Source organism: Salvelinus fontinalis, chromosome 37 (assembly GCF_029448725.1).
Source record: "Salvelinus fontinalis isolate EN_2023a chromosome 37, ASM2944872v1, whole genome shotgun sequence".
Taxonomy (NCBI): domain Eukaryota; kingdom Metazoa; phylum Chordata; class Actinopteri; order Salmoniformes; family Salmonidae; genus Salvelinus; species Salvelinus fontinalis.
Genome location: NC_074701.1, coordinates 6274921 through 6290490, shown reverse-complemented (window position 1 = coordinate 6290490; position 15570 = coordinate 6274921). Strand labels below are relative to the sequence as shown.

The 15570-nt window shown below is 43.4% G+C and overlaps 1 protein-coding gene across 17 annotated transcripts in view; it reads left to right on the top strand.

Annotated features, from left to right (window-relative positions):
• The window catches only part of LOC129836016 (actin-binding LIM protein 1-like), a 137714-nt gene that overhangs the window by 107875 nt on the left and 14269 nt on the right, over window positions 1-15570 (top strand). For 7 of the 17 annotated variants that reach the window (XM_055901735.1, XM_055901734.1, XM_055901747.1 and 4 more), the window contains 10 exons: window positions 144-221; window positions 1127-1285; window positions 1610-1654; window positions 1762-1797; window positions 2096-2222; window positions 7646-7753; window positions 10294-10398; window positions 12128-12175; window positions 14180-14329; window positions 15412-15500. In XM_055901735.1, coding sequence (XP_055757710.1) covers window positions 144-221; window positions 1127-1285; window positions 1610-1654; window positions 1762-1797; window positions 2096-2222; window positions 7646-7753; window positions 10294-10398; window positions 12128-12175; window positions 14180-14329; window positions 15412-15500 — 945 coding nt within the window. The remainder of the gene's footprint in view (window positions 1-143; window positions 222-1126; window positions 1286-1609; window positions 1655-1761; window positions 1798-2095; window positions 2223-7645; window positions 7754-10293; window positions 10399-12127; window positions 12176-14179; window positions 14330-15411; window positions 15501-15570) is intronic. The other 10 variants (XM_055901739.1, XM_055901737.1, XM_055901751.1 and 7 more) reach the window with 5 other exon arrangements.

Here is a 15570-nt window from a genome sequence, read left to right as displayed (position 1 = left end):
TTGAAAAAGGATGAGATGACATGAGCCAACTGAAAGATAACTTAAAGCTAGTCCAGAGATGCCCTTGAACTTGTACCGAGAGATGTTGTCTTGACATATTCAATTTCTGTTCAATAAGGTAACCAACAGTTCTCCTCTTGCAGCCTTCGAGGTCGTCGTCCGAGAGTATCTGTTCCAGACCTGGTTCAAGCATACCTGGCTCACCGGGTCATACCATATATGTGAGTTCTATCTCCCGTACATCTTGCCTGACGACTCACACTAAATTATTCCACTGCTCTGCTAAATACTTTAGTCTGAGACTGCTATTATTGAAGTAGTTTGTGGTGAGGAGGGGCACGAGGGGTGTTGTACAAAACAAAGTAGTCAGCGATTGGATGGTCTCTTATCAAGTATTAAAGCAAATGATGAATTTAAAACCGGACGCTTTACCCACATGTGTTCTGGCTCTGGCCCAACCTGACGGCCCTGAATGTGCTTCGCATTCAGTGAAGGGTCGGGGAGGTACTAAAATCCAGACTCATTGCGGAGAATGAACTAGGGGTCTATGGCCGTGGCATAGCGTTTGGCCGGAGCAAGGTGTCTGGGTAGCCAGGCAAACGTACATCTACCCTCACACACATAGTGGGCTGGATGTGCTGCTTTTATTTTTAGAATTTAGGCCACTTCTCCCCTAACGAAGCTTAAAATAAATTGTGACTCCCTGTGTAAACTTTGTCTTAGTCCTTTTTCTTACTGGTACACATATTTTCTGTTCCCACTTACACTGTTCATGTTGCTGTGCCCTTACTGCCAATCCTCATGTTAAACAGAAGGGGCCCTAGGCTTATCAGACTCCCTAATAGTTATTCTATAGACAGTAGCAAATTGATTGTAACTTTCCCAAAATTGGAAGATTCAGTCAGGAGGGAATAGGCAGCAAATCTATAAATCCTCCAAATGTGATTTCCGGAAAACCTGAGAATTTTGGGAAAGTTCAAGGAATTTTGCAACCCTGCTGATCACTAATATTTGCTAGTGTTAACCTGTCTCAGTAGATGTGTGCTTTTAGTTGTGTATAACCTCTCTCGCTCTGTCTCTATGTATGTGTCGATCTGTCTGTCTATCTGTCTGTCTCTGTTCCTAGGCAAAAGTAGACAATGAGATCCTTGATTACAGGGACCTAGCCGCCATTCCCAAAGTCAAAGCAATTTATGACATAGAGCACCCTGATCTGATTACCTATGAGCCTTTGTACACCATGTCCCTGGATGAGAGGGAGGAGAGGAGGGAGAGTGTGGGAGAGGTAATCCAAATGCATCCATGCATGAGCGTCTGTGTGTGTTTGCGTGCGAGCGTGCGTGCGTGTGTGTGTGTGACGCATCATGTAAAAATGAACGAGCCTGCATTCTGAAGTTACAATCTGTGCTGGGTAAGTATGTGTTTGAAGGAAAACGTCTGTGATGCAGAAATCATACTGTCATAAGTCACCTTTCTTCCATCTTTCCACCCTGGAAAGTATGTCTGTCGTTGCAAGGTGGAAGGCTGACACTTTTAGTGCACATTTCACGTTTAGTCTAGTGTAAATCCTTTCACATTCAGTTTGCTGAGTCACCTTCTGTGTCCCCAGCTCCATACTGCGAGAAGGGAGCGTTCCCCCATGCCAGACGACAAGGTAAGGCACCCAATTATTATCATTGGTGGTACAGGGTTTCGGTGTGTCTGTTCTTACAGTATGGTAATGTTGGATGTTGATATTAATCGATTTTTTTTCTTTTTCAGTCCTCAAGAAATATGTCACCTACACCGTCTGCTGAGGTGAGTGCCTGTGTCAAGACAGTCAGTGGTTTGATTTATGTCAATCTTTACTTGACCTTGGGACTGTGGCTACGATGTAATTACATCTGCTTCCAAAAACAAAACTTGAAAGTATGAAAGAGAACATTGTATCTCAGTACCGCGTTACACCATAATACTCTTGTTAAGCGTTCAGGAGGAATAGAATAGAATAACTTAATTTTGTTGCCAGAGAGACAGCTTCTGTAATTTTATAATGAAGAGAAGCTCTTGGATTGACAGTGATTGGCAGGTGAGGTCACTGTGTTGTCCCTGTTAGGGCTGCTATGACATGAGGGAACGCATCCTCCAGAGGTCCACCAGTCAGGGCTCTATTGGATCACACGTCTACAATCGCAATAGTTACACCCCGCTGTCACGCTCACCGCAGCACTTTCACAGACCAGGTGAGTGTGTGTGTGTTTGTCTGTGTATTTGTGTGTATGTATGTGTGTGCGCGTGCGAGCATGTGTGATTTGTATTGTTACTCTTTACAGGTTGCACAGGGGAAAGAATTGAAAATAGTCTGATAAATACAGTAGGCACTGCCTCTCTCCACTCTTCCCTTACTACTTTGACAAGAACATAAGACCACTTGTTCACAACTCGCAGGAGTAACATTCATGCCTGTCACTCTTTCTGTACCACACCTTAAACTTAACTCCCCACTGCAGCTGCTCTGTTGCTGTCCTCTTTTATCTTTACTCTTCACATCTTCACTGACCCCCCCTGGTAACACTAATAACTTGAATGAATATTCCTTATAAATAATTTAAATGTTAAATCATTTAATAATGAAATATTTATTTATTATTCATGTACAGTGGCTTGCGAAAGTATTCACCCCCTTTGGCATTTTTCCTATTTTCCTACCTGGAATTCAATTTTATTTGGGGGGGCGTTTGTATCATTTGATTTACACAACATGGCTACTACTTTGAAGATGCAATTTTTTTTTTTATTGTGAAACAAATAACACAGAAAAACAGAAAACTTGAGCGTGCATAACACTACTTTGTAGTGCCACATTTTGGAGCAATTACAGCTGCAAGTCTCTTGGGGTATGTCTCTATAAGCTTGGCACATCTAGCCACTGGGATTTTTGCCCATTCTTCAGGACTAAACTGCTCCAGCACGTTCAAGTCGGATGGGTTCTGCTGGTGTACAGAAATCTTGAAGTCATAGCACAGATTCTCAATTGGATTGAGGTCTGGGATTTGACTAGGTCATTCCAAGACTTTTAAATGTTTCCCCTTAAACCACTCAAGTGTTGCTTTAGCAGTATGCTTAGGGTCATTGTCCTGCTGGAAGGTGAACCTCTGTCCTAGTCTCAAATCTCTGGAAGACTGAAACAGGTTTCCCTCAAGAATTTCCCTGTATTTTGGCGCCATCCATCATTCCTTCAATTCTGACCAGTTTCCCAGTCCCTGCCGATGCTTCACTGTGGGGATGGATGCTGCCAGCACCATGCTTCACTGTGGGGATGGTGTTCTTGTGGTGATGAGAGGTGCTGGGTTTGTACCAGACATAGCATTTTCCTTGATGGCCAAAAAGCTCAATTTTAGTCTCATCTGACCAGAGTACCTTCTTCCATATGTTTGGGGAGTCTCCCACATGTCCACATATTTTTTTCTTTAAGCAATGGCTTTTTTCTGTATGGCTTAAAGTGGTCCTATGGACAGATACTCCAATCTCCACTGTGGAGGTTTGCAGCTCCTTCAGGGTTATCTTTGGTCTCTTTGTTGCCTCTCTGATTAATGCCCTCCTTGCCTGGTCCGTGAGTTTTGGTGGGCGGCCCTCTCTTGGCACGTTTGCTGTGGTGCCATATTCTTTCAATTATTTTTTATTTTTATTTAATGGTGCTCAGTGGGATGTTCAAAGTTTCTGATATTTTTTTATAACTCAACCCTGATCTGTACTTCTCCACAACTTTGTCCCTGATCTATTTGGCGAGCTCCTTGGTCTTCATGGTGCCACTTGCTTGGTGGTGCCCCTTGCATAGTGGTGTTGCAGACTCTGGGGCCTTTCGGAACAGATGAAAATATACTGAGATCATGTGACACTTCGATTGCACACAGGTGGACTTTATTTAACTAATTATGTGACTTCTGAAGGTAATTAGTTGCACCAGATCTTATTTAGGGGCTTCATAGCAAAGGGGGTGAATACATATACATGCACCACTTTTCAGTTTTTTATTTCTTTGAATTTTTTGAAACAAGTTTTTAATTTTTAATTTCACTTCACCAATTTGGACTATTTTGTGTATGTCCATCACATGAAATCCAAATAAAAATCTATTTAAATTACAGGTTTAATGCAACAAAATAGGAAAAACGCCAAGGGGGATGATGTAACAGTCCTGACCTGTTTTATGTTGTTTTTTATGTGTTTATGGTCAGGGCATGTGTTTTGGGTGGGCAGTCTATGTTATCTGTTTCTATGTTGGTTTCGGTGTGCCTGGTATGGCTCTTGATTAGAGGCAGGTGGTTTGCATTTTCCTCTAATCAAGAGTCATATTTAGGTAGGGCATTATCACTGTGTGTTTGTGGGTGATTGTCTCTTGTGATGTCTTCCGTGTCTGTGTCGTGTCGATACCATACGGGACTGTTTGGCTGGTCGTTCATTTTGATGTCGTCTGTTTCCTGTCCGTGAGTTTATGTTTAGTTATGTAAGTTTATGTTCAGGTTTCGTCGACGTCGTTTTCTTGTTTTGTAAATTTGAAAGAGTTTTGTGTTTCGTGTTGCCATCGTCGTGTAAATAAAAGGATGGCTTATTTCCCTGAAGCTGCATTTTGGTCTGATGATCCTTCTCTCCTCTCCTCGTCCGAGGATGAGGAGAGCGACAGCCCTTACAGAATCACCCACCAAAATACAGAGACCAAGCGGTATGGGAATGCTCGACGGAGCAATAAGGATTTCTGGACTTGGGAGGAGATATTGGACGGTAGAGGACCTTGGGCTCAACCAGGGGAATATCGCCGTCCTAAGGAGGAGAAGAGGGCAGCCACAGCCCAGGAGCGCTGGTATGAGGAGGCAGCGCGACGACGCGGTTGGGAGCCCGTGAGTAAGACCCAAAAATTTCTTGGGGGGGGGCACACGAGGAGTGTGGTAAAGCCGGGTAGGATACCCGAGCCAACTCCCCGTGCTTACCGTGGAGGTAGAAGGCGTCGTACTGGTAAGACACCGTGTTATGCGGTAAAGCGCACGGTGTCCCCAGTACGCGTGCTTAGCCCAGTGCGGGCTATTCCACCTTGCCGCACTGGGAGGGCTAGGTTGGGCATCGAGCCGGGTGCCATGAAGCCGGCCCAACGTAGCTGGTCTCCAGTACGTCTCCTCGGGCCGGTGTACATGGCACCAGCCTTACAGGTGGTGTCCCCGGTTCGCCTGCATAGCCCAGTGCGGGCTATTCCACCTCGCCGCACTGGCAGGGCTACGGGGTTCATTCAACCTGGTAGGGTTGGGGAGGCTCGGTGCTCAAGAGCACGTGTCCTCCTTCACGGTCCGGTATATCCGGTGCCACCTCCATGTACCAGTCCTCCGGTGGCAGCCCCCCGTACCAGGCTGTCTCTCCGGGTTCTCTCTCCTGCTGTTTCCTCCTCTCCAGCGCAGCCGGTGCCTAGACCACGCACCAGGCTGTCTCTCCTTCTCCTCCCTACAGAGCTATCTGTCTCCCCAGCGCCATCTGAGCCATCCGTCTCCCCAGCGCCATCTGAGCCATCCGTCTCTCCAGCGCCATCTGAGCCATCCGTCTCCCCAGCGCCGTCTGAGCCATCCGTCTGCCATGAGCCTGCAAAGCCGCCCGTCTGCCATGAGCCTGCAAAGCCGCCCGTCTGCCATGAGCCTACAGAGCCATCCGCCAGACAGGAGCCGCTAGAGCCGTCAGCCAGACAGGAGCCGCTAGAGCCGTCAGCCAGACAGGATCTGCCAGAGCCGCCAACCAGACAGGATCTGCCAGAGCCGCCAACCAGACAGGATCTGCCAGAGCCGTCAACCAGACAGGATCTGCCAGAGCCGCCAGCGAGCCATGAGCAGCCAGAGCCGTCAGAGAGCCATGAGCAGCCAGAGCCGTCAAAGAGCCATGAGCAGCCAGAGCCGTCAAAGAGCCATGAGCAGCCAGAGCCGTCAGTGAGCCATGAGCAGCCAGAGCCGTCAGAGAGCCATGAGCAGCCAGAGCCGTCAGAGCGCCATGAGCGTCGAGAGCCGTCAGCCTGCCATGAGCGTCGAGAGCCGTCAGCCTGCCATGAGCGTCGAGAGCCGTCAGCCTGCCATGAGCGTCAAGAGCCGTCAGCCTGCCATGAGCGTAGAGAGCCGTCAGCCAGCATGGACCTGCCAGAGCCGTCCAAACAGGACCTGCCAGAGTCCTTCAGCCGGGATCTGCCCCTTGTCCCGGTGTTGCCCCTTGTCCCGGTGTTGCCCCTTGTCCCGGTGCTGCCCCTTGTCCCGGTGCTGCCCCTTGTCCCGGTGCTGCCCCTTGTCCCGGTGCTGCCCCTTGTCCCGGTGCTGCCCCTTGTCCCGGTGCTGCCCCTTGTCCCAGTGATGGTCCTTATCCTGGTGCTGCCCCTTGTCCCGGTGCTGCCCCTTGTCCCGGTGCTACCCCTTGTCCCGGTGCTGCCCCTTGTCCTGGTGCTAGCTGTTTATTTAGGGGAAGGTAGTGTTAGGGTGGGCATTAGAAGGGGTAGAAAGAAGAGGGGAGTGACTATGGTGGTATGGGGACAGCGTCCTGAGCCGGAACCACCACCGTGGTCAACTGCCCACCCGGACCCTCCCCTGGACTTTGTGCTTGTGCGCCCGGCGTGCGCATCTTGAGGGGGGGGTACTGTAACAGTCCTGACCTGTTTTATGTTGTTTTTTATGTGTTTATGGTCAGGGCATGTGTTTTGGGTGGGCAGTCTATGTTATCTGTTTCTATGTTGGTTTCGGTGTGCCTGGTATGGCTCTTGATTAGAGGCAGGTGGTTTGCATTTTCCTCTAATCAAGAGTCATATTTAGGTAGGGCATTATCACTGTGTGTTTGTGGGTGATTGTCTCTTGTGATGTCTTCCGTGTCTGTGTCGTGTCGATACCATACGGGACTGTTTGGCTGGTCGTTCATTTTGATGTCGTCTGTTTCCTGTCCGTGAGTTTATGTTTAGTTATGTAAGTTTATGTTCAGGTTTCGTCGACGTCGTTTTCTTGTTTTGTAAATTTGAAAGAGTTTTGTGTTTCGTGTTGCCATCGTCGTGTAAATAAAAGGATGGCTTATTTCCCTGAAGCTGCATTTTGGTCTGATGATCCTTCTCTCCTCTCCTCGTCCGAGGATGAGGAGAGCGACAGCCCTTACAGATGAATACTTTTGCAAGCCACTGTATATATAGTTTATAGTTTATTAATGCTATTCATATAAACACTGTTTTTTCACTTGAAGGTGTATCTCGTAATACACGTTTTCCTTATTCCTTATCCCCATCTCCCTCAAGTAGTTTTTACTCCAAGTTTGTTGTTTTCTAGTTTTTACATGATTCCGATTTTCTCCCCCTTCTTTTCGTTCACCCTCTCTCACCTCCCCTCCTCCTCTCTCCCTTCCTAACTGTGGTGGTGTGTCCACTGGGTCTGTTTCCTCTCTCACCTGTCTTCCACCTCTTCCCTCCCTCCCTGTCTTTATCTGTGATGGTATGTCTACTGACTGTATTACTTCTTCCTCGACTCCACACCTCCCTCCTCCTTTTCCACCTCCCCTCCACATCTCTCTCACATCTCCCCCTCCACGTCTCCCTCCCCTCCGTATCTGTGGTGGTGTCTCCCCGCCGGCTCTGTCCTCCCTCCCCTCTCTCACCTCCCCTCCCCTGCAGAAACTCTGACAGGCATGCAGAAGCTCTGCTCTGACCTGTGCAGTAACAGCCATAGTGACTCCCGCCCCACCTCCCCTTTCAGACACCACTTCCTACCCCATAGCCAAGGTAAGACAGGGCCCTAGTCCCCATGGTCCCTCCACTCTCCCCACTACCAAGGCAAGCTGTGTCACCTCATTCAAGTCTTACTGCCTCATACGTTATGGCTAAACTACTCATGTCCCTACCATCATCTTCAGCCACTATACAATGCCTAGTGAAAGTCTACACACCCCTTGCACAGTTTTCACATTTTGCTGCCTTAAAATTTGATCTGAAAGGGATTACATTGAAAGTGAAAGAAACATTATAGAACATTTTCTAAATTCATTTAAATATTAAATAAACATGTCTTCACGCCCCAGCCTTAAAACTTGGTGGAAGCACCTTTGGCAGCAATTACAGCTGTGAATGAGTTTGAATTCGATTCCACCAACTCTGCACAACGTTTATGGCATCATACTGTATATCCATTGTTTTTGTCAAAATTGTAATTCCAAAGACACACCAGAATGGATTTCCAAAAGGTGTTGAGTTTTCCTGAGTTTTCCTTTTCCTGACATAAATCTGCTTGACATTCAGACTAAGTTTTTATATTTCTGTCCATCAATGATTTCCAACCAAATTTCCTGAGCTTTATTAATTTTGACAAAAACAATGGATATATGTTGCCATAAGAGTTGGTAGAATCTTATTAAAAATTATTCACTGCGTACAAAGGTATTTCCACCAAGTATTAACTCAGGGGTGTAAAGACATATGCATATGTTTTATTTTTAATTAGTTAATAAACATTTATATATATTTTTATTTTACTTGGGGTATGTAAACTTCCGCTAGGCACTGTATACTGTTGCCATGCACATTTGATGTGAAGTGAATGTCAGTAGCTGACTAGCCTGGTCCCAAATCTGTTTGTGCCTTTCTTACCAACTGACTGGCAAACAGATCTGGGACCAGGCTAAAGACGTCTCTTCTGCTGTCATGATATAGACATGACAGCAGGTCTAAATGGTCTAAATGAAGCCTAGTTCATTTAGACCAGAGGTTCCCAAACTTTTTCACTCAGGCTCCCCTCTCAGCTTTGGGAAACTTTGAAATGTTCCACCCAAGTCACATTACTAACATTCTGCCTGTTTAATGATAAATGCCCATTTTGTCTGCCTGCACAGCCTGGTCTCATAGACTAGACGTAACATAGTAAATGTAAATCCTGGACATTCAAATGGGGCGGCAGTTAGCCTAGTGGTTAGAGTGTTGGGACTAGTAACCGGAAGGTTGCAAGATCAGATCCCCGAGCTGACAAGGTAAAAATCTGTCGTTCTGCCCCTGAACAAGGCAGTTAACCCACTGTTCCTAGGCTGTCATTGAAAATAAGAATTTGTTATTAACTGACTTGCCTAGTTAAATAAAGGTATAAAAAATGAGTACGAGATGTTACGTTTGGTATGGTTACATAAGTTACTTAAGGCAAAATTGAAAGTAGAGTGGATTGGTGGGCGTATATTGCAAATGTCTAGCAACCCGGAGGTTGCGAATTCAAATCTCATCATGGACAATTTGAGCTAATTAGCAACTTTTCAACTACTTACTACTTTTTTTGCTATTTTGCAACTAAGCATGTTAACTAACCCTTCCCCTAACCTTAACCCTATTAGCTAACTCTAACCCTTTAACCTAACTCCTAAACTTAACCCTAACCTCAACTCCTAACCCTAACGCCTAACCTAGCTAATATTAGCAACCTAGCCACCTAGCTAGAATTCGTAATATATACATTTTGCAAATTCCTAACATGTTGTACGTTTAGTAAATTCATAATGTAAAATAGAAATTGTAAATCGTAACATGTCTTAAATTACGACATCCACAAATTAACACATACCATACTAAATGTAACATATGGAGTTTACGGAATTACACACAGAATAATACGAAATGCTCTGAGACCAGGTTGGCCTGCATGCTTTGGTTAGGTCTCATATTACCTCATGACACAGTATGTTACTAACATTGTTGGTTAGTGACTAACTAACCGACAATGAGATTAGTAGGATTAGGGACGGGTTAGGGTTTGATGAGAAAAAAAATTCAGAATCCATCTAGTTTGAAATAATCTGCCAATTGTTTTGGATAAAACATGTTTTTTAAATGATAAACTAGATATAAGATATGATATCAGTCTTATGGCCTTTTGTGTTTTGATGTTGTCTGGTTGCATGCTAAGGTGTGTCCTCATCCTCATCTACTGTGTTAGGATAGCGACAAACAGAGTGAATATGTAGCTGTACCAAACTCAGAGTTGCATATGGTTCACACTGTATGCTCTGGTATGCTTCTTGTCTGCTGTATGCTTTAACTACAACCCCTGCATGATTTTCCCATCCATTGATTTGGTAATACAGGATGCTTCAATAGTTCTCAAAACTGGATCACTCTTTGCAGAGTAAAGTAACATCCACTTGCGTCCATTTTTATGCCAGACCTTACAGCTATATCCAATACTCAGAGACACTCTCGTCTGGCTCTGCAAGATTAACTTTCTCCAAATTTATGATTTCCTTATGGTTGCCCAGCTTACATTTTGTTCTTGGTTCTTCTCATCGGAGGCACTGATCCACTCAGCGGGCGGAGCTCCCCCATACCCCAACGGCCAGAGAGCCGGCCGGTCACTCCGCCTCTCTCTCTGACCCCTAAACATTTCCACCTCCCAGGTAGGAGATACACGGAGCGCACCCTGTCACTGTTACTGCTACTGGTCACCTGAGACTTTTTATTGCTCTCACTCAACTTCTCTCTACCACTTTTTCCATTTCAATAATGCTTTTGGCTCATGTGTCACTGGAAAAGTGTTTGAAATGCAAATGAACTACAAAATAATAATTGATATGTTGGATTCAACTCCATCTCAACTAAAAATCTAAGTTAAATAATAAGACTCAATCAGATCAAATGATTTAAAGTGCATTTAAAGTTGGATTTGATTTGATTTGATCCTATTCTTTAACTTTGATGTTTGATTGAGATAGAGACGTGAATCCAACGTACCAATGATTAATTTGTAGACAAACTGGAATTAAAGCCAGACATATGGCCTAAACTCACCAAAGGCGAGCATGCGAGGCATGCGTGATTTATTTAAAAATGCATTGTTTTGAATTATAATAACCCAACCGAAGCCGGGTGGGCATGTTGTCCTCTATGACGCCTCGCTCACTTAAAACCTGTCACGATTTTTGTGATTTATTGCTGCCACTGTAGTCACACAAAACATTTTTGTTGTCATTATTCACTTTTTTTTTAAACTCATTAGATTTTTTTTTACCATATATGCTAAATTAGAGCAATTCACCCACTTATTCATACACAACATCGCTATCAGCAAAGATAATTGGAGATATGGACTATCCTGCTAGCATACAGTCACTGCTCTGCCTGTCCCATCCTTTCCACCCGCCTCGCTCCGCCCACCCGCTTCCGGTGAGTTTTTTGCTTAAGTCAGTGGCACAGATGGAACTATTCAAGCAGACGATAGATCTCCTTCAAATGTTGATATTTGGTTGCATTGACAACCCAAAACAATTCACTATCGCTTTTGTGATACAGTAAATATCCTAAAGTTAAGTTTCCTGGTTGCTTATATTCGAATAGTTCGCTGATTTTCAGTTTATGTGACAAAACAAGCAACATAATGTGTAGAGAAACATTGTACCATTTAAACCGCTGTGAAATATATTTTCAATAACCCCAAATATTGTATTTTCAACTGTTTGAAGCTGGTGTACAAAACTGAAAGTAAAGAACAGGAAGCATAGAAATAGCGCACATAGAACAGATCTACCGCTTCTTAGACTTGCTTTCAATGAGAATGACAGATCTATAACTATGTGAATTTGGTTGGGTTGCCTAAAAAGTTACATATTGCAGCTTTAAAAATGAATGTAAAATGTTTTCTTACAAACTAATGTAAAATTCGGCTTTAAAATCGGTAACACATCCACGGCCACATTTTGAGGTGATGGTAACTATACATTTCTTCTTATTTAATCACATAAAGTGTTCTAATTCAAGATAGCTATGCTATAATAATCTGTGCAGAATCTCGAACAACATTGATCAATTGCGCCATCTATTTTTAATGTAATCTCTGTGATCTTTGCTTTTAAATTATTGAAAGCACGGACATAGACATTTGGGTGACAACTAAACCGAAAATCAGACATTGTTTTTCCATTGGAATTTAGTTGTGCTTTTAGATCATCGAAAGCATAGTGATAACACATTGGAAATCCAACTAACTTTTGTCCGTCTTTTTGAGTGGGTGAATATATCTTGTAATCCCTTTGATCAACATCTCAACCAAATATTCCCCAATGATCCACGTTGAAATGACGTGGTGTGCCCAGTGGTTTTGACTATGTCTTTCTCCCTTTGCCTTTTCAGATCAGGGGATCAACATTTACAGGAAACCACCCATCTACAAACAACACGGTATATTCACTCTCTGTCACCTGGTTTCACCAGCATTAATAACAGTATGATTATTGTAATGAATAATTATATTGATTGCAAATAGAGACAGAGCTTTCCAAGAGCATGACTAGCTAATATTACTTCTCTTAGCAGGGACATGATATGAGGAGTTGGTTTACTGTAGAACAACGTGATTATAGAAAGAAAATAGTGTCTTGAACCTCGTTGGCTATAAACAAGATCGATAAGCTTAACTATACAAAGCAGCACCTAACCTTTTAGTAATGGTATAGGGTTGGTGGACTCGATGTCATTGAGCAATATCTGGGTCCTTTCAATTATGTTTTTTTCAGTTTGGATTGAAATTGTGTAATCACCACATTGTGACCTCTAATTGTACACCATTTACTGTAACCACCTCCAATGTCAATGTGTCAATACTGTTTGAAGTCTCTCTCTGACCAAACACTTTCTGAACACTTTCTGAGAATTTAGAAACCTAAGGAAAATATCAAGGCATGTGAGCCTACAGTACCCCATAATCTAAAGAGAAGGTTTGGGATGTCATCTTAATTCCCTTAAATATGATTTATTGCTGACATGTTTTGGAGTCTGGTCCTTCTCCACTAAAGGTTCTGTAGGCCTTTCTTGCTGTCAAACGATCTAGTGGCCTTATTGCCTTCAATAAATACTATTGAAGGCAATTAAGTTCCCGTCTTGAACTGTCTTTTAAGATTACACTTGTACATTCCTAGGACTGAGCACCCCTTCAGCGGTGCAGACAAGATTATACATATTGATTAGAGCGCCATCACACTACAACTATTTACATAATCTGTGAACAATTCTGAATAATAAGTGTAAGTGTAAGGTTGGGTTATTATCTTTACCATGTACACAGCAAATTTGAGATCAGAATTTTACATCCACCATGTTAAATGTAACCGTTTCTTACATACTGTATGTGACCCACTGAAATAGTGTTAAACTGTTGCAAATTCCAACTTAAATTAACACTTATTAGAGATGATGCTGTTACAATCTATTTTTGTTAAGGAATCACATGTAGTGTTTCAGTATTTTAGTCTTTTTTGGGGGGGGGGGGTGTAGTTTTAACACTGTAGGTGTAACGCCTTATTTACATATTTCCCAGCATGCCTTTCAAGTGAACATGAGAGATACCAACCCATGACTATGCTTGTTAGTGACAGAGACATGTTTGTTGAATTCATAGCAGTTCTGTATTGAAGCCTTCACCGAAGGGCTGCTAAGGTGAATGTGTTTTAATTGAAAATAACCATTTATGTCCATATAAAATCTACTTGTCATGTATTTAGTTATGACCTAGTTATCCTTGACATTTCTGTCTGAAATTCTTGGCTCGTTGGACACATCAGACCTGCAAATCACAATATTCTAGTTTATTAAATTATAAGTACTGTAATTCCTATCAGAATCCAGCCATTCAGTAAAACGTTTATTGAGATGGATTTAATAGTGAGTTCATATCATTTAAACTGGAACAACCATCTAAGTAATGGGTACACTAGATTGGATTAGTTTAGAAAAATGTGTGTCATTTATCTTTGTATAGCATAAGATCAATGAATCAATCAATGTGCATGCAGAAACATAGATATTACAAACAAACTATTCTAAAAATCAACCTGCAACAAATTATGCTGGGAAATATGATAATGAGGCCCCTCCCACATCTTTTCTACTCTGAGAGAGTTAACGGAAATGAACGCGACACAGTCAAGTAACAACAACACGACGCAGTGTTGATTCCACTGTGATTCAAATAGCACTTCATTCTCTGTCAATTTGTTAACCCCACTCGAATCAACACTCAGATATAACACTCACAACACTTTTCACCTCAACACTTGTACATTTGCGGTGTAAAGATTGTCACACAGCATTTCAGACAGATGATGTTGAAATGTTCAGCTGTGGTTAAGGGGATTAAGGGTACTCACTCAGACACTGATAGTCCAGTTCCTCTGGTTACCAATTTAGATTCACCCGCACCAAAAAGAAAGTCTGCTGATGACATCATCAGATCTGCTACGTTTCCTGCCGCCCATGTCCCCCCTCCGGATGACACATCACCGACCGAAAACAACCACTGGCCCCCCTGCTCTCCCTCCCTGGCCCTGGCTGCCTTAGGTACAGTAGGCTCCTTATGAGCATGCTTGCACTGCCCCACCTCCTTCACCTTAGAGGCTCACTACCCCTAACCAAACCCTGAACTTGTCCCTGTCCAGAAACAACCACTAGTCCCTACCCTCTACACATTTGTGGAGATCTGAGAGAATTTGATAGGTTTGAGCAATATGTCAATAGCACCACCTTGGACTCTGATAGGCTAGGTGGAATTTCTGCCATTTGGCTTTTCCAAACCTCTCAGATTTTCACAAGTGTCTAGGATATAGGGTTTGGGTTCTTTATGGATCGGTCATAATCTCACTCTTATGCACTTGTAGTTTAACATCACCACTAAGCTTTATTGCATCCCTGCTCTCACCCCAATTTGACTCTCTGGAACACAGATTTTTAAATTATTTTGCTGAATTTTGTGCAATGCTGATGAACAATGTATCCTTGAAAGACTGTTGTTGTTGGCATCGTGTCACTTTTTGCTTGCTACAGCTTCAGTTGCATTTTCCTTTACAGCTTCCTGTACAGCTACCTATAAAATCAATCAATCGACCATTCACAAATGACTTGGACAGAGCTAACTGAGACTGGCTTCAAACTGATCTGTCTTCTTACACCGTGTTGTTCTGTGTATCAAACTCATAGTTTGAAAATCTCATCTTGTGAAGACTGTTGTACTCTCTGTGTTAACATTCTGTGCAGCTGAGTAGTTTCACTGTTTTCGTGTTGTCTTTGTTTATGTCTAGTGAACTCTGTCTCGCATTTGTGTTCTCCCCCACCCCTGTTGCTGGAAAGATAAATCCTACAGTACTTTTCTAAATCCTTTAAAAAATCCTGTACAGTACTTTTGTGAATATGATGTCCACAGATGCAAGCATTCTATTATGGCTTCTGTTACAGTTTTTTACAGTCTTGTTTGACTGTATCTAGCACTACTTCTCAGTCAAGATGCCTGTAATTCACACACACACACAGTTATAAGGGTGTGTGCATGCGTGCCTGTGTGTGTTCCTGTGTGTGTGTGTGTTTTGCTGTGTGTGTGTGTGCATGTGTGTGTTGGCTTATTCGCGGGTTGTTTATGCCACTCAAAGGTTCAGAAGGAGGAAGGAGACGGTCTAGGGAAGAGGAGGAAGAGGAGGCTATGAAGAGAAAGCAAATCCAGGAGGAGCAAATCAACAAGGTTAGAGAAGCCACATTCATACACTCACGTCCACAATCACACCCACAAACACACACAGGTAGGCAGCTCT